The 25,277-nt window shown below is 21.7% G+C and overlaps 1 protein-coding gene across 8 annotated transcripts in view; it reads right to left on the bottom strand.

The window, feature by feature from the left end:
- The window catches only part of LOC122509294 (Down syndrome cell adhesion molecule-like protein Dscam2), a 332,361-nt gene that overhangs the window by 96,776 nt on the left and 210,308 nt on the right, over nucleotides 1–25,277 (bottom strand). For all 8 annotated transcript variants that reach the window (XM_043623242.1, XM_043623243.1, XM_043623239.1 and 5 more), the window contains 3 exons: nucleotides 23,451–23,747; nucleotides 18,416–18,526; nucleotides 15,904–16,062 (listed from right to left, as the gene is read on the bottom strand). In XM_043623242.1, the coding sequence (XP_043479177.1) occupies nucleotides 15,904–16,062; nucleotides 18,416–18,526; nucleotides 23,451–23,747 (567 nt within the window). The remainder of the gene's footprint in view (nucleotides 1–15,903; nucleotides 16,063–18,415; nucleotides 18,527–23,450; nucleotides 23,748–25,277) is intronic.

Raw genomic sequence — 25,277 nt, 5'->3', positions numbered from 1 at the left:
TAAAAACGGTTTTAGTCAGACACGTAGTTTCAAGTCGTTAAAATATCACAACGTTAGTAGTACAAAATTATTTCAGTCAGTCAATTTACTTTTAAATTAAAGTACTATTTGAGTCAGACAAATGGTTTAAATCCTATTATTTCGATTCTAAGTAGTAAAAGTTTAATAGTCAGACTTCTATTTAAATATTTTTATTCATCCTTAAATTTTTATTCATTTTTTATATTTTTTTCTATTTTTCTATTTTTATTCTTATTTACATTTTTTTATTTTTATTATTTTTTAATTTTTATACATATGTAATTATAAAATTTTTAAAGGATCACCAAGTAAATACCAATAATTATACAATATGAAAGCGCAGAGGTTTTATATTATTAAATTCATTTTTAATATTAACATTTTTACATTTCAAATTTTGAAGTTCATATTTTTATAATTACATGTTTATATTATTACTTTTTATTTATATAATTATTTTTTATTCATATTATTATTTTTGATTCAAATTATTATTCTTTACTCATATTTTATTCATACTATTATTTTTTATTCGTGTTAATATTCTCTACTCATATTATAACTTTTTATTCACATTATTGAATATTTTATATTCCCTTTTTTAACCTTTTGAAATTAACGAGAAAGTCGGGAATTAATTATAATTTTTAAAAAATATACCCGTGATGTAAATATATCTAATAATTTTTTTTTGATAACAGCGTGAAAAGTACAAAAAAAAAAAATTCCCACCGTCAAATTAGTTTTTGAAATTTAAATAAATATTTTCATGGATCTGTTAGCAGAAACTTTTTTTTCCCCTTTTTTTAAACATATTCTCTTTTCATGCTTTAAATTTAACATCCAGTGTGGCGTACGAAAATTACAAACAGCATTAATTTTATATAGTGTACTTCCAGTTTAGCTCAGCTCTGAAATAAAGCTTCACTTCCCAATTCGAGAATGCTACGTGCACCATCAGTAGTAGTTCACGTTTGAAATTCCACCTCCTCAATAAAGTGTACACGTTCATTTCACATTTTCACATAAAGCAAAAATGTAGTTTTCAAAAAAAAAAAAAAAAAAGAAAAAAACTTAATTATTTTTCCACGAATATTTCAATTTTCATAATATGGTCAATTTAATTTTTTCTATAGTTGTAAATCATAATGTGGTCAATTTTTTTTCTATGTAGTTATAAATTATAATTAATTCCTAAACTAATTATTAAACAAGAAGAAAATATATTTTTCTTTTCCCTTTGAAAAAATTGTAGTATGAAATTTTTTTTATTTCGTATTTACTGGTTATGTCAAAAAATAATTTTTGCAGAAAGTTGTAAAAAAAAATTTCTCTAGTGAAAAATTTATTTATTGAAATAAATAAAATAAAAAAAGTAAAAAATAGAAAAAAGAAGAATAAAAAAAAGAAACTGAAGAAGAATTTACAGAAAAAGATTTTCTTTTAGGAACAACTGGAAAAATCGTTACAGCGATGGTACTTGGTATTGAAGTACTTAGTGTAAATAAAATGCGTTTTTTTCTTTAAACCAAATGACTTTCAATATATATAAAAAAAAGTGAAGTAAATATTTAATATTTGCGAAGAAGTTATAAAAAGCATTATTAAGACTTCAATATGAAATTGCAGTATAACTTTTTTTTTCTAGGAAAGAGAAGAAATACAGGTCAACGGTCCAATAAGACGTAAACTTGGCAATATAAGTTGTAACTGAGATTCGTGACACATATGGGTCAGCTCCATATAAGCCAGAGTACCTTTCGAGTTAGAAATAAAATCAGAATGCGCGCTAAGATTTTTACGACTCGGAACTTATGACATCTGCTACTAATTTCTTACCGATTTTTTTCCCTCCTCCTCCACCTACTTCACCGGAAAATCCGTTTCAAATACTTCACTTCTTTTCCCAATTTTTCCAAAATTTTGTAAATATAAAAAATTTTTAAAAATTATATTTCGGAGGCTCATATTTTTTTTATTCAAATATTATCATATGCACAAATTTTTTTTTCGAAAATAAAAAAAAATGTATAATTAAACTTTTTAAATTCAATTTAAAAAATTTTTCATTTTTATTTATTTTTATTTCTCTCTTTTTTAATTATTTTAATACATTTTTTTCTTTTTTTCTCTTGATTTAAAAAATTTTTTTTGATTACACTCTAGGAAACGCCCTAGAAACTATTTCTATTCTTAAATAAATAAATAAATAAATAAATAAATAAATAAATAATAATAATAAATAAATAAAAGTATTGCAAAAAGTTATTCACTAGCAATAATAAAAATTTTATTTGTAGAAATGTTTAATTAGCCATTTTTCAGTAAAACTGTAGTCAATATTTACTATTCAGTTCTGTTGTACTAAAACTTTATACTAAAAAAAATTTAACAAAAGAAGGTACTAAATAAAATATTTAAATTTGATTCAAATTTAATAAAAATTATAACAACTATTCACTTTTTCTGAAAAATATTTTTTTTAATTCTTATTATCTAAATGAGACCTTTTCAAATGAAATACTTTTTTGAAGCCAAAAATTTTCGATCAAAATTTTTAGATGCTAAACATTTTTTTAAACATTTTATTTATTATTTTATAAAATAAACTTTTAAAAACAATAAATACAATAACAATAAAATTTTAATTTTTAAAATAAATTTCATCAGCAATTTAGTTTGGAGAAAAAAATTGTGATTCATTAATAAAAAAATTCTCTTATACCTATCATGTTTGAATTGGTTAGAAAAAGCGACAAAAACTATTCTTCACAGTTTTAAAGTGAATTTTTTTTTAGAAATTTAAATTTTTCGCTAAAAATCTAAAATTTATTGAATAATTCAAATGTTAGTATAATTAAAACTTTTATTCAAATATTTTTTTAAAAGAAAAATTATAAAATTTTTATAAAAATTCGTTTTTATCTTTCGAATAGAGAAGAATCTCTTTTTGAGTTTCAAACTGCATTTCATTGAGAATTTAATTTCGTTAGCAGCAATTTTTCTTAAGTAGAAAATAAAAATTTTTTAAATTGAACTTTTATTAGAAACGAAAATATTTAGAAATTGATCTTGTTGGTAAGAAAAAAAGTTTAAAAACTAAACTTTATTGAATAAAATTTTTTACAGAAATCTAATTTTATAGAAAAAAAATTTTATAGAAATTTAAATTTTATTGAAAATAAAATTTTATAGAAATTGAATTCTACAGTAAAAAAAATATTATAGAAATTTAATTTTATTAGAAAAAAAAATGTTTGGAAATTGAATTTGATTAGAAATAAAATTGAAGTAGATAACAAATATTTAGAAAATAAATAATTCGAATATATTTTTTTAGAAAATAATAATTCTTCTCTATAATCGAAATGCTTTCGATGTTCTTTTAATTTTTTTTGACTTGCCACTATATTGCAGATTTTTAGAAAGAAATTTGAATTATTTGCACTTTTTTTCTATTTTCTTTTAAATATTAATAACAATCAATAAGAAATTGATGAAAATAAAAATCAAGAAGAGAATTAATAAAATAAATCAAATTATTAATAAAATCAATAAAAGAATTGAGAATAAAAATATTAATCGAAATTAAAATTAAAGGGAGAGTAATTTAAATGATTTGCAATTTTTTTCTGTTATAAATATTTATAATAATCAATGAAAAAAATTGATAAGCTCTATAAGAGAATTAATAATCCAAAAAAAAACTTTAAGATTTAAATGAATTGATTTTATCAATAAAAAATCAATAAAAAATTGAAAATATTAATAAAATAATTGATAAAGTTAATAAAAAAATTTATAAAATAAATTTTAAAAATAAAATAAAAAAAAAATTGCTAAAATCAGTGAAAAAATTACAATAAATTGAAGTTTCAAAACAAAGGAATTGACTTATATATTGAGGAATAAAAATATATTAATCGAAATTAAAATTAGTGGAAGATTTAAAAATTTTTTTACGTAAGAATAGATGACATTTTACAGGCGTTTGTTATAAACGAAAAAAGATTTTCTCATTTTATTTCACGGTTTTCATTCTCGAAATAGAGGGAGAGAGACAAAGTCCTGAGATTTAAAAATTTCTGTCTTGAATTTAAATGTACCGAATATAATTGAGTCTCAGGCTATACCGAATTCTTTGTAGCGTTTCATTTTGCCAAGCTTGCGCTTTATCGAATTAAACAGAGGAAGCTTTTAAAGATTTCCCACTACGTCCAATGGAAACTTAATGAAAAAGAAACCTCGTCGTGAAAGCTGAAAAAACTGAATTACAGATTGTAATTAAAACAACGATCTCGGAACCGAAATATACATATACAGAGAGGGAGAGACAGAGAGAGAGATATAGAGAGAGAGAAAAGAGAAAGAGAGAAGAAGAAAGAAAAAAAGAGAGAGAGAGAAAATAGAGAAAACAGAGAAAATAGAGAAGGAGAGAGAGAGGGGAGGGAGTGAGGAAGAGAGAAAAAGAGAGAGGAAGAGAGAGAAATAAAGGTGTTAATTTAAAAACAGCATATTTCACGGTGTTAGTTGTCCCTTGTCCGATTTTCCAGGCTAGTGCTCGTGCGTTTTTATGCACGCTTTTTACTAGCGCTCTTAACGTTCCATATGCCGTGGTAGAAAATCGAATGGCAAAGCTTCTCTCGAGCGCGACTAGGCAACGCTATAAAACGTCGGTGTAAAAGCGGCTTTAAGGTTATGCGGTCGAGTTAGAAGGTAAAATTCTTAAGGTAACATCCCACCGTTACTGATCCCTCTTTCCTTCCCTCTATCCTCGGGATAAAAAAGAAGCGTCTTGATTAAAGAAAGAAAATTCGAAAAATTAAAAATACATCAAAAAAGAGAAACTCGTTTTATCCATTTTCCTCTCTGTTTCAAATTTTTTTTTCCCTCCGGATTTTTACAGTTTATCCAAAAATTAATCACAGCGCAAAAAAACAATTGTAATTAATCTTTAAATTATAAAATTTGCGAAAAGCAAATTTTATAATTTAAAGATTAATTACAATTGTTTTTTTGCGCTGTGATTAAAATTTCCTTTTTTTTAAATTTTTGTTTCTAAAACAAAAATTTTTTTGTTTCAAATTTTGTTTTTGAATTCTAAAATTTTTCATTTTGAAAATTTTATAATTCAAAATTTTTTTGTTTCAAATTTTGTTTTTGAATTCTAAAATTTACATTTCGAAAATTTTTTAATTCAAAAATTAAATAATTTTCTGCTCTTGAAATCTGAAGATGTTAAAATTTTAACTAATTTGAATCAGTGATGGTTTTTTTTTTTTTTTTTGCTTTCAAAGCAGTTAAATTTTACTGATTCACCAGTAACAATTTTTTTTTGTTTCAATTTTTAATAGAATGATTCTTTTCATTGTAGAAAATTTAATTAAAATTAGAAATTTTTGTAAAAAAAAAATTTTCCTTACTGATAAATCAGCAAAATTTGAACTAATTTGTAAGCAAAAAAGTAGTTACTACATCAAATCAGTTTAAATTTTAAATGATTATGCAATTAAAATAAAATACAAATTAATAAGCAAACAATAAAAAATAAAATAAATAAATAAATTTTAACCCTTCGTTTACAGAGTACGTCATTTTGACCCGAAATATATATTAGAATTCATTTAAAAATTGAATGTATTAAAAAATATTCCAAATTAAATTTTAACTATATTGATTGATTAATGAAGTCTTTCTATATTAAAATTAACTGTATTTTTATTTTCTCTGTCGAAGAGAATCAATCTCAAAAATTAAATTTAAACTTCACTTTTAAAATTTAATAAATCAGATGAAGCTTATTCTAAAAATTGCTGTTTCTTAATAATCAATAAACTAAATTTTAAAACCATTTAATTAAATATTTATAAACCTATAACATAAAAAGATCAAACTAAGAATAGTTTGTGAAGTGAGTCAACGGAATTGAAATTTCATTTATATTTAAAAGTTCACTGAATTTAAATTTAAATTACTTGAAGTATCTTACTATTTTTTTTTTATTTAAATTATTGTACTTTATCGAAATTTGAAATTATTCTAATTTTGAAAATTTTAATTAACTCTAATTTTAAGTAATTGTAATTTTAATTATTTCTAACTTTAATTTATCAAATTTTAATTTTAATCTAAATTACAATCAAACTAAAGTGCAATTATTATTAATAAAAATTTCAATCTAATCAAATTTTTATTCGCTGCAAATTTGAATGGATACAATTATTTTAATTTATTCAAATTATAATTTAACAATCAATTTATTTAGTTTTCAATTAATCCTTATCTTTATTGGTAAAGAAAAAAATTTATTATTATAAATTTTAATCGATTGTATACTTAATTTTTCAAAAATTTTTAATTATTTATTTATTTATTTATTTTATTTATTCAATTACTTAATTAGTTAATTGATTAATTAACTAATTCAGGGTGTCTACTATTTTCGTTCAACAAAATTCCCGGCTTTTTCCCGGCTTTGTTCTAATTTTTTCCGGTTTTTACTTTTTTTCTCTCATCAAATTTAAATTTATTTGATTTGAAACATAAATAAATCTACAAATGGCTTCCAAATTTTTTATTAGAGTTTTTATGAATAATTAAATTCTTTTGACAAGTTTCTTTAAATTTTTTATGAAAATAATGTTTTTTTAATAATTTTAATTAAAAATTTGGAAAATAATTGAATTAAAATTAAACAAAGAATTTTATTACATATTTGTGAAAATAATTAAATGTTTGCGTAGAATTTTACTAAAATTTTTGAAAATAATTCAATTTTTCATTAAAAAATTTTAAGTGTGTATCTTTTCTTTAATTAACTAATAAAAATTTTAATTATTAATCTTCGCACTAAGAAACATGAATACATTAGAATGTGACTCTTTGTAAAATTCAATTGTTTATCAATTATTAAATTAAAATACTTTGAGAATTCGATTTGTTAAAAAGTTTTGAATGAAATTCTTTAACAAATTTAATTATTTTCAAGTGGAATTTCACAAAATTTCTATTAATTTGATAATTTTTTTTAAAAATTTATTCACATACTATATTTGAATCAGTGACTGATTTTTTACTATCAAATTAATTATTTTTAAATAATTCAAATTTAGTATATAAATATCTATCAAAATTGAAATAAAAAGCGATTTCTGTAAAACAAATTAAAATAATAAAACTTTTTTTCATTTGGTGAAAAAATTCCCGGTTTGGTATAAAATTCCTGATTTATTCCCGGTTTTTCCCGGGAAAAAATTACATTTCCGGCTATTTCCCGGATTTCATGGTTAGTTGACACCCTGTAATTAATTAAAAATTGACTCAAAAATTAACAATTTAATTACTTAAATTAACAATTAATTAATTAAAATAGTTAAATTTTACTTCAATATTAGTAAATTTCTATTAGAAACAAATTAGTTAAATTTTTACCATTTAATTGGTAAGAGAAACACTAATTCATATTTAGAGTCTAATGAAAGAAACAATTAAAAAATAAATCAAAACTAAATCAAAAATTCAAAAATAAATTAGAAAAAGATATTCTCCGAGAAACTTTTCTGACAAATTTAAAAAATATCGAATTTATTTACAAAAGTTTTTCTTTCTGTAAAAAAATATTTGTTTTTTCAAATTAATTCTGACAAAAAATAGTTCGAAATCTTATAAGGAAAATAAAAATAAAAAACTATATACAATAGACGTGGTTTCTTTCTAAAAATACTCCTACTATATATACTATATATACTGTATATACTATATATATATATATATATATATATATATATATATATATATATATATATATATATATATATATATATATATATATATATATATATATATATATATCTGTTATTATATATACCTATATTTTTCGAGTTATAAATGAAAAGATTGTACAAACAACCCACGAAGGTTTATTCTATTCTTTGCCCTTTTCTGCCTGGTTGGCGAGACGAGAGGCAATCCGTAAATCGAAACGATTCTTGTATTTGAAAAAAGAAGAAAGTATTTTCTTTGTTCGTAATGCTTGATGTTGAAGTAAAAAAATAGAGAGAGAGAGAGAGAGAGAGAGAGAGAATTTAAAACGCATTGCTTTCTGCAAATTGAATTAAAGACGTTGGAAATGGAATTCTATTCTCTTCATATATATATATATATATATATATATATATATATATATATATATAGTACAACTTCTAACTATCCTTACATCTTACAAATCAAATTAAAAAACCCCTTTTACACAGGTACAAGTAGCATTCTGTCGTGCGAAGTGATTCAGGTTATTGCATCGTTACATTAGTTTTAAAAAGATTAATAGCCGATTGCCGGTGAAATATAGAGGCTGGAAAAAAATTGTTAGAGATAGGAAAGGAGAAGAAGGTTACACGAATGTATATATATAATATATAGACGAAAAAATTCCTCTATATTTATAGAATTTAGTTCAAAAGTATCTCGTATCATTTCACTTTTGAACTGATAAAAAAAAATAAAAAAAAATAATAATAATAATAATAATAATAACCCATTTCAGTATATAGGTGCATTCTCAATGTTCATCAACAATTTCAATATTTATTTTGATTAATTCGCATATCATGTACCTTTATCCGATAATATTGAATTTCGGCTTACTGATCAATTACATGGAAATTTAATCTGCAAAATTGTCGGAATTAATGCCGAAAATTATCCCTTTTTTCCATTATTTTGGGAAAAATTAATAAATCATTAATTGCTATGAATAAAATGAAGAATATGAAATTTTATTTTAAACATTGGGAATTTTTAAGTAAAAAGTATTTTTGGTTTTTCTTAATTTTTCATGTCAGTTGGATCTGTTCAGAAAGTTTGTAAGAAAATGTTTCTATAATTAGTAGTACAGAAATTTTATTGTCAGACGAACTTTTATTGGCAAAATTCAAATAGTTCTGAAATAATTTTGTAAAAACTGATCGAAATAATTTAATTTACTTTAATTTTATCTCTGACACAATTATTGCCAAAAGATTTTTTTGTTTCTTTTATACTTTATATTTAAATATATTAATATAGATTATTATTTACTTTTTAATATCCAATTAATTTTTTATCTTATACTTAGCTTATTTTTTTCATTTTCTTATTCTTATTCTTTTTTTCTCATTTTCTTCTTATTCTTTCTTACTTTTTTAATTTTAATATTATTTCTTATTTCTTTCTTCAAGTAGTAAAAGGTGTAATTTAATTTGTTATTTTTGTATAAGTAGTTAAAATTAGTCTTTAAAAGAATTCCTATTTTTGTAAATTACAAATTACAAAATTATTATATTCAGTTGATTGTACTATTTAAATATTCAAAAATTTTAATATTCCGGTTTCATTAAGTAGTAAAACTTTTAATTGTGTTTCCAATTCAGGTTTAAGTAGTAAAAGCTGATTTTAGTCAGACAAATTCTACTGAGAAAATTTATAATACTTTTTTTTTGAAAACCAAAATTCACAAAATTTCTAAAATTTAAAATTGGAAAATTTCATTTCACTCGGACAAAATGGATTTAATTTTTCCTTTTCAGCTGTACGTGGTAAAAGTTTCTTTAATCAGATAAAATAACTAAAAGCTTTTATAATTCTTGTCTAAGTAAGAAAAGTTATTTTACATTGTAAATTCTCATAAGAATATTGTTAGTACTAACAGTTAATACATTCTCATTATTTTATTCTTGAAACAGTCAAAAATTGTTTTTAGATTTTTGCACTTTTGTTGTAAAGAAAAAGTTATTTTCAAGAAAAGAGTCAAGCGGAAACTTTCAATTACTAACATTTTTATATTAACAAAAAGCTCTTTAATAATACACGAGAAAAACCAATAATTTAAATCATGATGATAAAAATTAAAAAATTGTTTAATCCTTTAATAATTTTATTTTTAAAAATTTTAATTCTATCGAATTAACTTTAAAACCCCTCTTTCAAAAAATAAAAGAAGTAAATAAATAACAATAATTATCGGCATAATTCCTCTAAACTTTACAACTTTTGCATCTGAACGACTGTTGATAAACTTGAGACAAAACTATTATAAGCTCAAGAACTACGGCACACAGATTATAGATTTTTCACTTGTCTCTTTAAAGAGTAAAATTGTTTCGAAAAGTTTAGAAAATAGATTGTGATCGATAGTTTGCTATTTAGTCATACAAACAGAATTCTAGTCAATTATATATTTAAATATTTATATACATTTTGTTCAGAAATTCACATAATATATCAGGTGGATGTAAAAAGAAATTAAAATTGAGATTTAAATTTAATATACCTAATTTAATTAATTTAATTAACTTGAAAGTAAATTAAAACTAAAATTAAAATTGAAAAATATTCCTCAATTATTTTTACACTCTTTATTAGAAACTTGCACTGAAAATAAACAATTATTTGGTTCGAATAATCAATTACTTGTCTCTTGTAAAATAAATATTTACTTAATATATTTACATAATAAATATTTCCTTAATATATTTACATAATAAATATTTACTTAATATATTTACATAATAAATATTTACTTAATAAACTAATTTTCATTTAATGAAATAAATTTAATATGAAATAATAATTTCAGAATTTAAAACAAATACCTTTAAATTATAATTTTAAAAATTATTTGATTTTTGTAAACTTTTATTTGATTTAAGTAAATATTTTTTCAGTACAAAATCTTTATTTGGAACAACTACAAATTTCACTATATTAGCGACACTTATCGTTATTTTCACAATAAATCCTGAGGTATTAAAAAGTGTTGCAGATTAAATTAACACAAAAAAAGATTAAAATAATCAATTTTGATGTTATTTTTTACAATTCATGAAATTTTAGTTTATTAAATTTTTTTATAACTATAAAACATGAAGATATCGATGACTCCGAGTCTTCGACTCGGACTCATCGATTTCTTCATATTTTATAATAATTAAAGATCACCAAGTAATAAAATCATTATTTTATATTATAAAAATATACTTCTTCAAAATTATTTTCATTATTTCAATTCAATTATTATTTTCAAAAAATTTTAACTACAATTTTACTTTATATCAATTATTTTTAATAATTTTCGAAAAAGTTCTTTGGAAATTTTCAAATACATTTGTTCACAATATTAAATTTCACAAAATTTCACAATATTCAATTATAATCTAAAATTTTAACTGCATGTCATTTTTATGAAATGAAAATCAATTTTTATTAGAAAATTCTACAAGAATTTAATTATTATTTAAATCCAAAAGTAAATAATTTATTGGATAATTGAATGTTTCTCAAAATTCAATTCTCATAAAGAATTTTTAGTAACAAATTTTTAAATAATTAAATTCTTTTTGTCGAATTTTATTAAAATTTGCATGAACATATTTACTTTTTTCAAGGATTCCATTATAATTGTATGAAGAATAATTGAAACGCTGCGATGAGATTTATGAGAATTTTTAAATTCATTCGTTTAGAATTCAATTTTACAAAATTTCAATTATTCGGAAATTCTGCAATTAAATATACATTGAAAAATAAAAACATGAAATAATTTCAATAAAAATCCTATTAAACTTTCAAAAAGAATTAATTCTACAGAATTGTTTGGCAAAAATATGAAAAATTAAGAATTTCAATGATTTTAGTTTGAAACTTTTTTAAAATTTAATTATTTCTAAAAATCCACGTTATAATCCTTTTAATATTTAATTATAATCTAAAATTTTAACTGAAATTTATTTTTAAAACCATTTTTATTAGTAAATTCTACGAGAATTAAATTATTTAAATACAATAAATAATAATTTATTAATTTCATGTTTCTTGAAATTAAATTCTCATAAAAAATGTTATCAACAAATATTTTAAATCATTAAATTCTTTGGACGAATTTTAATAAAATTTTTAAGAATAATTACATTTCATTAATTTTCGAAAAATTCGATTAAAATTGCATTAAAAATAATTAAAATCCTGCAATGAGTTTTATTATTTATGAAAATAATTAAACTCCTAAAAGAATTTTATTATTTATGAAAATAATTAAACTCCTAAAAGAATTTTATTATTTATGAAAATAATTAAACTCCTAAAAGAATTTTATTATTTATAAAAATAATTGAATCCCTGTAAAAATGTTATTATTTATGAAAATAATTGAATAATTATTGCGAAGAAATTTATAAAAAAAATAGTAAATAATTGAATTGCTGTAAAAATTTTTATTACTTATGAAAATAATTGAATGTTTGCGGAGAATTTTATTGAAATTTTTTTTTATAATGGAATTCTTTTGGAAAATTTTATTCAAATAGTAGATATTGAAAATCATTGAATTTTAGATAACTTTTGAAAATAATTGAAATTTTGACAAGAATTTGATTAAAATTTTGTAAAATAATTGAATATCAGAGAAGAATTTTATTATTTATAAAGAGAATTGAAATTTTGACGAGAATTTTTAAAAAATTTTGTACACAGATAAATTTAGTAACTATGTTACTATGTTACTAAGTTAGTTAGTAAGTTAGTAACTAACTTACTAACTTACTATTCTCCCTGGAGAAGCTAAATTAGTTGAATTTTTACAAATCGTTGACTTTGGTGTTTTATTTAAAGTAAAATTTCATTCACAGTTAAAAATAACACCAAAATATATTATTTTAATCCTTTCTGGTGTTAATTTAATCCTAGAGGGATTAAACTGTTGCATATTATTTTAATCCATTCTGGTGTTATTTTAACACTTCACGTTTTACTGTTAGTTAAGACTTTCGTTATTTTAGAGAAACTTATCTGTGTTACAGGTAACATTTTTTTTTCAGCGTAAGTCAAATATCTATTTAAATATAAAAAAGTAAAATATTCATTAATTCTCAAATACCAATTAAAAATTAACTTTTCTAAATTTTTTTTTTATTTTTTGAAAAAAATAAAATTTCTAGACACTTTGAGAGATAAACGAAAATTTACAACCCAATTCAAAAAATTATATAATAAATAATAAAAAAATAATAAACTGCGCGTAATTATGAACTAATTAAATTTTACCATCCACCCGTTATATAACTATACAGTAGCTTTGTGAGCGAGCGCGTGCAGGTTAGTTGCTAGAGAGCGATGCAGTGAATTGCGGTGCTCTGATGTGCGCAGGATTTCTCTATTCGCGTTGAATCATTAAGATCGAGATTGAAGCTCTAAGGAATACGAAATTCAATTTCCGATGCCGACATCAAGAAAATAAGGGCAGATCTACAAGGCGTTGAGAAACCATCCCTTTCCAATATCAAAGGAGTGCCTCTTTGCAGCATACTGATCAATTATTTGCAGATTCTCTAAAGTTGATACATTAACTCGCGATTAAACTGACGGGGAATTTTACCAAGTGGAAAATCTCATCAACGAAATTTTCATTTTCTTCATTAACATTTAAATTCACTGTGTAAAAATCGATTATATACATCAGTCATTGTTTTTTTTCGCCCCATAGTCCATCATAATTATTATTCATTATTATTATAAATATTTACAAATTATGTGATGGAATTTTTTTTTTATTTCAAATAAATAAAATATGTAAATATCTGTAAACAGAATAAGAAATATTCAGTTAAAAAATATTCCATGTTTTGAATAAAATTTTTGAAAACAATGTTTTTTAAAAATGTTCTGAATGAAAATATTAATTTATCTGAATTTCATTATTTGGTTTCTTCCCCTCGCAAATAAAGTTTTAATCACAATATTCGTTTGTGTTATATAATTTTCAGTATAATTTGAAATAATTGAATTATTTAAATTTAATTGTTGAAATTTCCTTATTCGAATTAGGATCAAGCCAGATATAATGATTAACTGAAAATAATAACCGAATATAATTCTTTTTTCGCTAGAGAAATTTTGAAATTTTTGTTTTTAAATTTCGAATTTTGCGGAAAATTGGAACACTATATATTGTAATCGCAAATTACGAATAGGGTTTCTTGAGTATAGAAACTAAATTATTATTCCACGAATACAAACTGGTCGGTTTGGTATGCATGACGTATTTACATACACAGGTTGTACTGTACTTAATGCTACTGGACGAATGGAATTATTACTAAATATGTAAATGAAGATTCGTCGAGCGAAAGATGATTTGCCTCCACAACTTTAGATTGAAAGCTTCGTATACAACGCGTATTTAAGGTATTCGCCTTGAAAATAAGTATTCGTTATAATTCATTAATTATATGAAATTAATTCTATAAAAAATTTCAATATTTAATGAATTAATTCTAAATAATTAGTTAATTAATTAATTGTATTTTTTAATTGTATCCTTTGATAGAATTCTTTAGTTTAATTCTTTAATTGTATTCTTTAAGCCTATTCTTTAACTGTATTTTTGAATTATATTCTTTAACTGTATTTTTTAATTGTATTCTTTAATAGTATTCTTTAACAGCATTCTTTAATTGTATTCACTAATTGTATTCTTTAATTAAATAAATTTCTTCAATTAGAATAATTTTCTTTCGAATCAAGTATCGAAAAGCGAAATTCAAAAGCAGAAAAAATCCGCAGTCGTGAAGAATCGAACCCTGGGCTTTATCTTGTGAGTCTAGTGACAAATCCACTTAGCCATCCCACTTAAGATAAATTTCTTTAATTAAAATTTTTAAATTAAATACTTCTTTTAATTCAATATTTAATTTCAATTCATTTCAAAGTTAAATAGTGTTTACTAAGTCTAGTTTCTTAATTTTTGTATTTTCAATTAATTAATTAATTAATTAATTATTATTCACTATTTTCTCTAGTATTAAATAGAGAAAAACTATTCCGCTTGTGTATACTATAAAATAACGTTAATCACATGTATATACCCGTATTATGCATTTATATATTCTTCTTCTTGTAGATTTTACTCAGACTCGAAAAAAATTGAGACAATTACCAAAAAAATTACAGTAACAAATAAATAATTGTAAATGAATATAATACCATTTTTCTCCATTTCTTTTTGTTAATAAATTTTGAAATAAAATGTTTTGTGGAAAATTTGATAGAAAAATTATAAAATAATTAAAAAATAAAATTTAAAAAAATAATAAATACCTACTCTCAAAAATTGTATGGAAAATTCTATGAAGAATTTTATAGAAAATTGTAAATAGTTGTAATTTGAGTTTAGGAAACGAAAATTATATTACAATTAACGATCAAGTTACTGGACAATGAAAAAATCGAAAATAATTTTCAAATAAAGAAAAATAAATATGGTAGGTACAAAAAAATGGAAAATAATTTTTAAATAAAGAAAACAAATATATAAATTGATAAAAAAAAGATCGAAAGTAATTTTTAAAAATAGAAAATAAATATAAGAAGTGGTACAAGAAAATCGAAAATAATTTAAAGAAAATAAATATATAAATAATGGTACGAAAAATCGAAAATAATTTTTAAATAAAGAAAATAAACATAAAAAATTATACGAAAAAAAAGGTATTATATTCAGTTACAACGTTTTAATTTTATTACCGACGCTATTAAAATAAATCACGTAAACATTGTTATATTAAAATAAAAATTTAACTTCCATTTGAATAATTAAAAACAAACACAAAAATTGTTTTTCCTAAAATTCGATAAATGTTTGTCATTCAAAACATGATTTTATCAATTTCATGTCAATATGATTTCATTTCAATATAATTTCATTTGATTCAATGAAACTATGGACAAAGTAATATTGTCAATATACCAATAATTGACAATAAAAATTGTCAATTATTATTCTCTTTCAAAAAAGAAAGAAAAATTCTAAATAGTAAATAAAGTTAATTGGAAAATTTGTAATGTATCACTTACCAATAACTCGAACTTCGACTGACCGATAAGCAGTAAAGTTGTGTTTATTCCTTGCCGTGCACGTGTAAGTTCCTTGATCAGCATTTTGTTGAACGGTTTCAATAGTCAGTGTACCATTTAAAACTCTTTGCCTCATATTTGTCGGTAGTCTCGCACCATCTATTGTAATAAGAAAAAGAAAAAAGAAATTTTATGTAATTCAAATTTTATGGGCAAAAGTAATTTGCAAAAAAAATTCCAAAACTCGTCGTTCACAAATTCAAATTATTATTAAAGCTTTCTTTTACTAATGCTAAGCCAATTTTAGTTGTTATTATTATTTTTTTTAATAACTTTTTAGTGATATTTTTAGTATTTTTTTGCAACCTTAGTAATTTTTAGTAATTTTTTTAAGGAATTTTTAGTGAATTTTTTAGTAATTTTCACTATTAATTTACTAATGAAAAATAGAATTACAAAATAAAATAGTAAAATTCTCCTAGAATTTTAGGAAAATAACTGACTTCTCGCGAAAAATTGTGTTAAAATTTTTAAAAATTTTAATTAAATTCTATTTAAAGAATTTTTTTAAATGTTTTTTAAAATAGTGCAGTTTCTTTAATAATTTTAATTAAAAATGTTGAAAATAATTTAATTTTACGAACAATTTCTTTCAAGTTTTTAAAATAATAATGTTTGTTAAAAATTGAAATTAAACATTCATTTATTGAATTTTATTAAAATTTTAGAAAGTAATTGAATTCCTTTGAGGAATTTTATAACGAATTAAGAAAAAAAATTCAATTCTATCATGGAATTTTTTTTTTATAATAATTGAATTATTGCAAAGAATTTTACTATTTATAAATATAATTGAATTGTTCAAAGGATTTATTAAAATTTTAGAAAATAATTTAATTTTTGCTCGAAAAATTAAAAATATTATTAAACATTTTTTAAAAATTGAATTCTTTTATGAAATGCATTATTAAAATTGTATTAAAAATAATTGAATGTTTGCAAAGAATTTTACTATTCATAAATAAAATTAAATTGTTTCGAAGAATTTATTAAAATTTTAGAAAATAATTGAATTTTTTTTAAAAATTTTTTATAACGAATTAAAAAAATTGAATTCTTTCGTAAAATTTTCTTGAAAATAATTGAATTTTTGCAAAGATTTTACTATTTAAAAAAATAATTGATTTATTTACAAGGATTTATTAAAATTTTTAAAAATAATTGTATTTGTTCGTGGAACTTTATTAAAATTTTGTTTAAAAATAATTGAATTTTTGCAAAAAATGTTACTATTTATAAAAATAATTGAATTCTTACAAAGAATCTTTATTATTTATAAAAATAATTTAATTCTTGTGAAGAATTTTATTAAAATTTTTTGAATTTCATAAACAAGAATAATTAGTTATTAAATTAGTTAATCATTGAATTTTTTTGAAGTTTTAATCTAAAATTATTCAATAATAATTATTTAAAAATTTAATATCACGTTCCGCGTGTAACATTTGCTAGTGTTTATTAATTTGAATCAGTGACTGACTTTTTGCTTTTGAATTAGTAAATTTTACTAATAAATAGTAACTTCTACAAATTTATTAGTGGAATTTACTAATTCTCTAAATCTAAATTAGGGAAAAATCAACTAACAAACAGTAAAATTTAATTAATTGTTCGTAATTTTCATAGACGATTTTCCCCTTTTTGATTAGTAAAATATAACTAATTTTTCGAATAGTTTTACTAATTTTTTTAGTAGAATTTCACTAAAAATTGCTAGTCATCCGAGTCAGGAAATGAATTAATGGAACTTTTAACGACTTTTAATAAAACAGTTCTACTAATTTTTAGTAAAATTCTAAGAAAACTATATGAAGAATTGTATTGGCGCAAAATCAAAAAAGAAAAAAGTAATTAATATTTATACTTAAAATATTATATTAAATAATTATAATTAATTAATATCTATAAAAAATACAATTATTTAAATTTCTACTCAACAGTAAAATTTTATATATTTTCGACTGCAATTTGAAGCTAAAAATTCTATTTTCCTTAAAGTAAGACATTATTTTTAACATCAATTGTGAAGAAAATTTAATTACACTACGTTTATTTCGAAAATTAAGTAAACTGGAAAATAAATTAAAGTAGAGTTCTCTCGAGCGAGCACTACCGATTTATTTATTATTCTTAAATAATAGTTTCGGGGAAAAATAGGAAATGTTTTGTTGGAGTGGGGAGTTTTCACAATGGAGAACTATAATTCGATGCCAATAACAAAAATAGGAGGTAAAAGTTAGGAGTGGAGAGAGAGAGAGAGAGAAAAAAAAGAGAAAGAGCGAGAGAATGAAGAATAAAGAAAGAAAAGAAGAGAGAAAGAGAGACTTTCAAGATTTATCTTGGACATCTCCAATTTCTCCTTTCAACGATAAAGTACGGTCTCTACAGGAAGGATACGTTTAAAGCAGAACTCGGTAAATTTGAAGCGAAACGATCGAATAGGTTTTCTTACCTTTTTCCCATATTATCGCTTCAATTGGATACCCGGCGACAGGGCATTTGATGTATAGTTGCTTTCCAGCCACCGCTGAAATAGTTGGCATTTCTCTCACGTACGGTAATCCTGCAATCAGAAAATTGCGTGATTGCTTCGAACATTATCAATGCTCAGGGAAAAGAAGGAAACGAGGTCGGGGAAACGTCGACGTTGAACGTCAACGTCAATGACTTTGTGCAAAGACCCCAAGATACTTGAGCTATATATTTTATACCACAGAACTTCCGTTGAGGCAATCATAAAAATTCGATTTATATACTACTTCAATAAGAGCTTTAGCAAAAATTATGTTTCTGATATCGTACAAAACACACACACACACACACACTTTTCTATAATATATATCTGCTGTGGAAGATAATTTTAATTTTCATCGTCTATTCTCTTTTGATTTTTTTATTTTTCTTCCTTTTCTTTTTCTTATTTTTATTTTTTTTTTCATTTCTTATATTTATATTTTATATTATATTTTTATTCTTCTTATATTTTATCAGACTGTATCGGACAGTCCGATGTATGATATAAATTTCAGTCCTTACCCCGAAAATAAATATTTTTTGAAAAAAAAGATATTTTCAAGAACCAACTGTGTCCCGAATGGATTATTTTTCACCTACACAGGGCTCGAACTCGAACCAGTGAAAGTATTTAAAAATGCGGACTTTACGGACAAAAAATGAAAAATTACGGACCAATGACAAAAATATAACCAGTCAGAGTCAAATAAGAGAACATTTTACTTAAAACTATAAATTAAATTTTTTCGTAACTATAAAACATAAAGATATCGATTACTCCGAGTCTTTGACTTGGAACAATCGTCATCTTTATGTTTTATAATAATTAAAGATGGCGCAGTGATAAAATCATTATTTTATATTATAAGAATATTATTACTGTAACTTCTTCAAAATTATTTTCATCATTTCAATTCAATTATTATTTCTAAGAATTTGTAACTAAAATTATTCTAAATCAATTATTTTTAATAATTTTCGAAAAAGTTCTATGACAATTTTCAAATTCATTTGTTTACAATATTTGATTTTACGAAATTTCAATAAATTCTCCAATTAAATATATATATTAGAAAATAAAAACTTCGAATAATATAGACAAAAATTCCATTAAATTTTTCCAAAAAAATTAATTTCTAAATTCAATTACTTCTAAAAATTCACGCTTTATTGCTTTTAATATTTAATTATTATTTAAAATTTTAATTCATTTATTTTTAAATCAATTTTTATAAGAAAATTTTACTAGAATTCATTTATTTAAATACAAAAATATAATTGAATTTCTGCAACAATTTGTAATTTCTCCAAAATAAAAAATTTTTTTTTTTTAGTTTTTTTAACTAAAATTCTTCTATAAATCAATTGTTTTGAATAATTTTTGAAAAAGTTCTTCGAAAATTTTCAAATTTATTTTTCAATTTTACTTTCAATTATTCGGAAATTCTTCAAAATTAAATATATATTAGAAAATAAAAATTTCAAATAAAATTGAAACAAACTTTTTCAAAAAAAATTTATTCTTCTACAGAATTGTTAGTTAAAAGTATGAGAAATTAAAATTTTCAAAGATTTTAATATGAAACCTTTTCAAAATTCATTATTATTTTTAAAAATTCACGCTATAATGCTTTTAATCTTCAATTTTTATCTAAAACTTGAATTGAAATTTATTTTTAATTCAATTATTTAAATAAAGAAATAATTTATTGAATAATTGAATTATTCATAAAGAATTTTAAAAACAAATTTTTAATTAATTGAATTCTTTCGACGAATTTTAATAAAAGTTTTAAGAATAATTACACTTTTCGAGGAATTCCATTAAAATTGTATTAAAATTCAGCATTGAGTTTCATTGTTTATAAAAATAATTGAATAATTTGCAATTTCTCCAAAATAAAAATATTTTTTTAAGTTTTTTTAACTAAAATTCTTCTATAAATCCATTATTTTAAATAATTTTTGAAAAAGTTCTTTGAAAATTTACAAATTCATTTTTCAATTTTACTTTCAATTTTTCAAAAATTCTTCAAAATTAAATATAAACCTATTAGAAAATAAAAATTTCTAAAAAATAATTTCAAATAAAATTGAAACAAACTTTTTCAAAAATATTTTTTCTTCTACAGAATTGTTAGTTAAAAGTATCAGAAATTAAAATTTTCAAAGATTTTAATATGAAACCTCTTCAAAATTCAATTATTTCTAAAAATTCACACTATAATGCTTTTAATATTCAATTTTGATCTAAAACTTGAATTGAAATTTATTTTTAATTCAAATATTTAAATAAAGAAATAATTTACTGAATAATTGAATTATTCATAAAGAATTTTTTCAACAAATTTTTAAATAATTGAATTCTCTCGACGAATTTTAATGAAAGTTTTAAGAATAATCACACTTTTCGAGGAATTGCATTAAAATTGTATTAAAAATTAAAATTCAGCATTAAGTTTTATTATTTGTAAAAATAATTGAATTCCTAAAAAGAATTTTATTCATGTAAATAATTGAATCCATGTAAAAATTTTATTATTTATGAAAATAATTGAATTATTTAGAAGAAATCTATAAAAAATTTGTAAATTTTTATTATTTTATGTGAATAATTAAATGTTTGCGTTAAATTTTATTAAAATTTTTTTTAAATAATTGAAATCTTTTTGGAAAATTTGATTAAAATATCAACTATTGAAAATCATTGAATTGAGGAAAATAATTGAAATTTTGTCCAAAAATTTCATTAAAATTTGTGAAAATAATTGAATTTCGAAGAAGAATTTTATTACATTTGAAAATAATTCAATTTCTACAATCGTTTGTAATTTCTCTAAAATTCTCCAAATTATATCGTACAATTTACGAACTTTTTGTCATTTTTCTTTCAAATTACGGATTTTACGGACTTCTGTTATAAGTGGAAAAAGTTAGTTTCAGTCAGACATATTAAAGTCTACTGAGATTATATTTAGTGAAATAAATTTTATTTTATATTAAACCAAAAAAATGTGTTAAATATTATTAAAATGGTAATATCAGTAGTATATGAAAATTCTAGTCAGACGATAATTAAAATTTGTGCATCATTGTTGTAAATAGTAAAAACGACTTAAGTTATAGGCATTTAGTTTAAATTTTTCGAAAAATTACAATATTAGTAGTACAAAACTGTTACAGTCAGACAATTTACTCATCAATTCTCATAACAGTAGTGAGAATGCTGTTTTAGTCAGACAAACTGGTTTAAATTCTTATATTAATGTTATGTGCTTATTAAAATTTTAATTTACTCTTCTAATGTGATATAAGTAGAAAAATCTGGTTTCAGTCAGACTGATTAAATTCTCGTGTGATTATTTTTAGTATAGTAAAAGTTATTTTATATTAACGTAAGTTGTATATAATTCATAAAATTTAAAAAATAGTTTTTGAACCAGTAATGTTGTAATTTTTAAATACCTGAGACTAAGCGTCAGCCTAAAACCGTTTTTACCACTTGCACCAATTCTGCGCAAAGTTTGATTGTCTTGTCTGACTAAAATTGTTCTCTACTACTGATAGAACCATTTTAGTAAAAATATTAAACATATTATAAATGATAAAAATAAATTATTCTTACTACTGATAGTCATCATTAGTAGTAAATGACAGTTTAGTCACGCGAACGTTTGTTAAATACTATTGAATCGTAATTTCAGTAGTAAAGAAAATTTTAGTCAGACAAAAAAAGATTATTCTTATTATTATTTATTTATATTATTTTAATGAAAAATGAGTCAAATAATAAATTAATTTAATTAAAACAAGGAGACATTAAAAAAAATTGCTTTTATTTTAATGAATACCTTTTTTTGATGATTGAAAAAAAAATTTCTTCTTCGACTGCAATTGTGTTAATTGACATGAATTATTTATTGACTTTCGGGATGTCCTAATTAAATTTCTTTTCCATTAAACCAAAAAAAATCTTTAATTAAATTAAGAGGAAAGGTTCTTTAATTTAATCGAAAATTGTTTAATTCAATCACATTTTCTTGAATTTAAATTTAAATTTAAAAAAGTAAATTAAATTTAAAGTAACTAGAAAAGCAAAAATGGAGTTTTATAAATCAATATCAATTTTTTTCATTTAGAATTTCTTTATAACAGAGAAATAATTGTCTACTAATTAAACAATATGAAATTGAATGAAAATAAAGAAAGTAAATATAGAAAATTTCTTTAAATTGTAAATTAATAAAATTTTAATTACATTTAAGAAGTTAATATTTTTAGAAAAAAAAATTTTTTTTATTTTTAGAAGTTATTCGTGAAGTTAATTAATTGATTTCCATAAATTCGAGTGAAATAAAAATGTATAAAAAAATTTAAATAAAATATAAAGTAGCAATTTTCTGTCAGAAAAGTTCACTAAGGTAAAATTTGAACAGAAGAGTCTTTTAGATTAAGGAACTTTTCGAAAAATTAAATTAAGGTCACTGAAAATTTCTATAGTATAATATGCGAAATCTTAGTCGTAGATAAAATTTCCATTGAAAAATTGACTAAAAATGTCCTTTTCACAAATTCCGAGAGAATTTCGATAATATTCGAAAAAGGATAAATCCACAGAAAAGTGAGAATGTGAAGAGACATTTTCATTTTCAAGAAGCGCAGTTGACATACACTTTCGTTAAATATGGTTGCATGCCCAAATAAAAGAGATTCTTTTCTAAAACCACTCCGTATAATAGTTCCATTTACGTGATAATGTTTTCCCTCCCTACACAGTAATACTCACATGTCTAGAACCGTGTATGTACATATATATATGTATAGTACAAACTATCCTCCATTTACATAAGATTTTCTTAAAATTACAAAAAAGGGGATACTTTTTTTTTATAGTTCTACACTCCTCGTGGGGTTTGTATTCATTTTCTATGTATATATGTATGTGGGTACGTTTATTGAAAAACGATTCTCACCGTAAATATTCAGTCGGGCAGAATGCTTTGCCTCTCCAGCTTTACTGCTCGCTGTGCATTCGTATTCGCCACCGTCTTCCGGCTTCACTGACGAAATGTTGACATGGGAGATTACATCTCCGTACACAGTTACGTATTGGCCAATGAGAAGTCTGTCGTTTTGCGGCAGCGGAAATCCATCCAACAGCCAGGAAATTTGCGGCGTAGGATTACCCGCTGCGCTACATTTCAGAGAAACCGATGGACCGGGTTGCATTGTCTGTTCAATGAATCTATAGACCAACTGTGGCGCGATCTCTGTTTAACAGAAAGTCAAAATTCCATTATGTTATCGTAAAATCATTTAGAAATTATTATTATTATTATTATTATTATTATTAGTATTATTATTAATATTATTATTAATTTTATTTATTTATTTATTTTTAATATAAATAGGATTATTATAATTCTTATTATTAGTAGTAGAAGACATTGTGGTTAAAGTCCACTTTAGTCAGACAAATCTGTTTAAATTCGTGTATCAGTGCTGCACTAAAAAAAAAAAATTAATTGATTCAATGATTCCCTACCAATTGTCCTAATTTGAAATTCCTAATTTCAGAAATTCCGAAAAGTCTTTTTCCTAAAGTTAAAATTCCTAATCAAATTTTCCTAATCTGTTTTTCCTAATTCTATTTATTTTCCTAATTTTCCAAAAAAAATTATGCATTCAAAAATTAAAAATTTTACATTTGATTTTTAAAAAATTCTATTAAAATTGTCGAAAATAATTGAATTTATATTAAAATTCTTGAAAATAATTAAATTTAATTTATATAAATGAAATTGTGTGAAGAAATTCATAAAAAAAATCTGTAAATAATTGAATTCCTGTGAAATGTTTATTATTGTATAAAAATAATTAAAGATTTGCGTAGAATTTTATTAAATTTTTTTTTAATAATTAAATTCTTTTGGAAAATTTTATTAAAATAGTAAATATTAAAAATCATTAAATTAAGGAAATTTTTTGAAAATAATTGATATTTTGCTAATAATTTTATTAAAATTTTGAAAATAATTGAATTTTGCAAAAGAAATTATTTAGAAATTCAATTTATTAAACAGGTTAAATTGTTAATACAAATTTTGAAAGATGTACGTCAAACTCAACGGTTATTTAAATATAAACATTTACGAATAGAAAGCAATTGAAAATCGAACATCGTGACAGACGAATATCTATTTTCATAATTCAAAAAAATTTGTCGTTTAGGAAAAATTAACCATTAGGAAAATTTATATATTAGGAATTTACAATTAGAAAAATTGGATTAGGAAAACGAAATTAGGAAAAATGATTTTTAGGAAAATAGATTATTAGGAAAATGCAATTAGGAAAATTAAATTAGGACAATCGTCCGGGAACGGATTCAATTAGCCGATTAATTGACTATTATCCATTAAATATTTAATTGAATCAAATAATATTTATTGGAGTCAATTAAATGGTATTTGATTCAAATACTGAAATTATTGAATCAAATATGAATTGAACCATTTAATTGACTCCAATAAATATTATTTGATTCAAGTAAATATTTAATTGCTAATAGTCAATTAAATGGATATTTGAATCAATTAAATTTTCTTTTCAGTGTGTAAGTAGTAAAAAAGGTTTCTAGTCAAACAAAATAGTTAAAAATCTAATATAAACAATTACAATTAATATTTAATTTACAATAAATCACTAGCAACAATTCGCGCACGGCTAATATCTCACTCACTTTTTTTAAAAATCAAATTGGCAATTTTTAAAAATAATAGAACGTAATAATTTTTAAT

This window comes from Leptopilina heterotoma, unplaced genomic scaffold (genome assembly GCF_015476425.1).
Source record: "Leptopilina heterotoma isolate Lh14 unplaced genomic scaffold, ASM1547642v1 Lhet_60, whole genome shotgun sequence".
Taxonomy (NCBI): Eukaryota; Metazoa; Arthropoda; class Insecta; order Hymenoptera; family Figitidae; genus Leptopilina; species Leptopilina heterotoma.
Note: the sequence above shows the minus strand (reverse complement) of the source record. Positions and strands in the feature narration are given on the sequence as shown.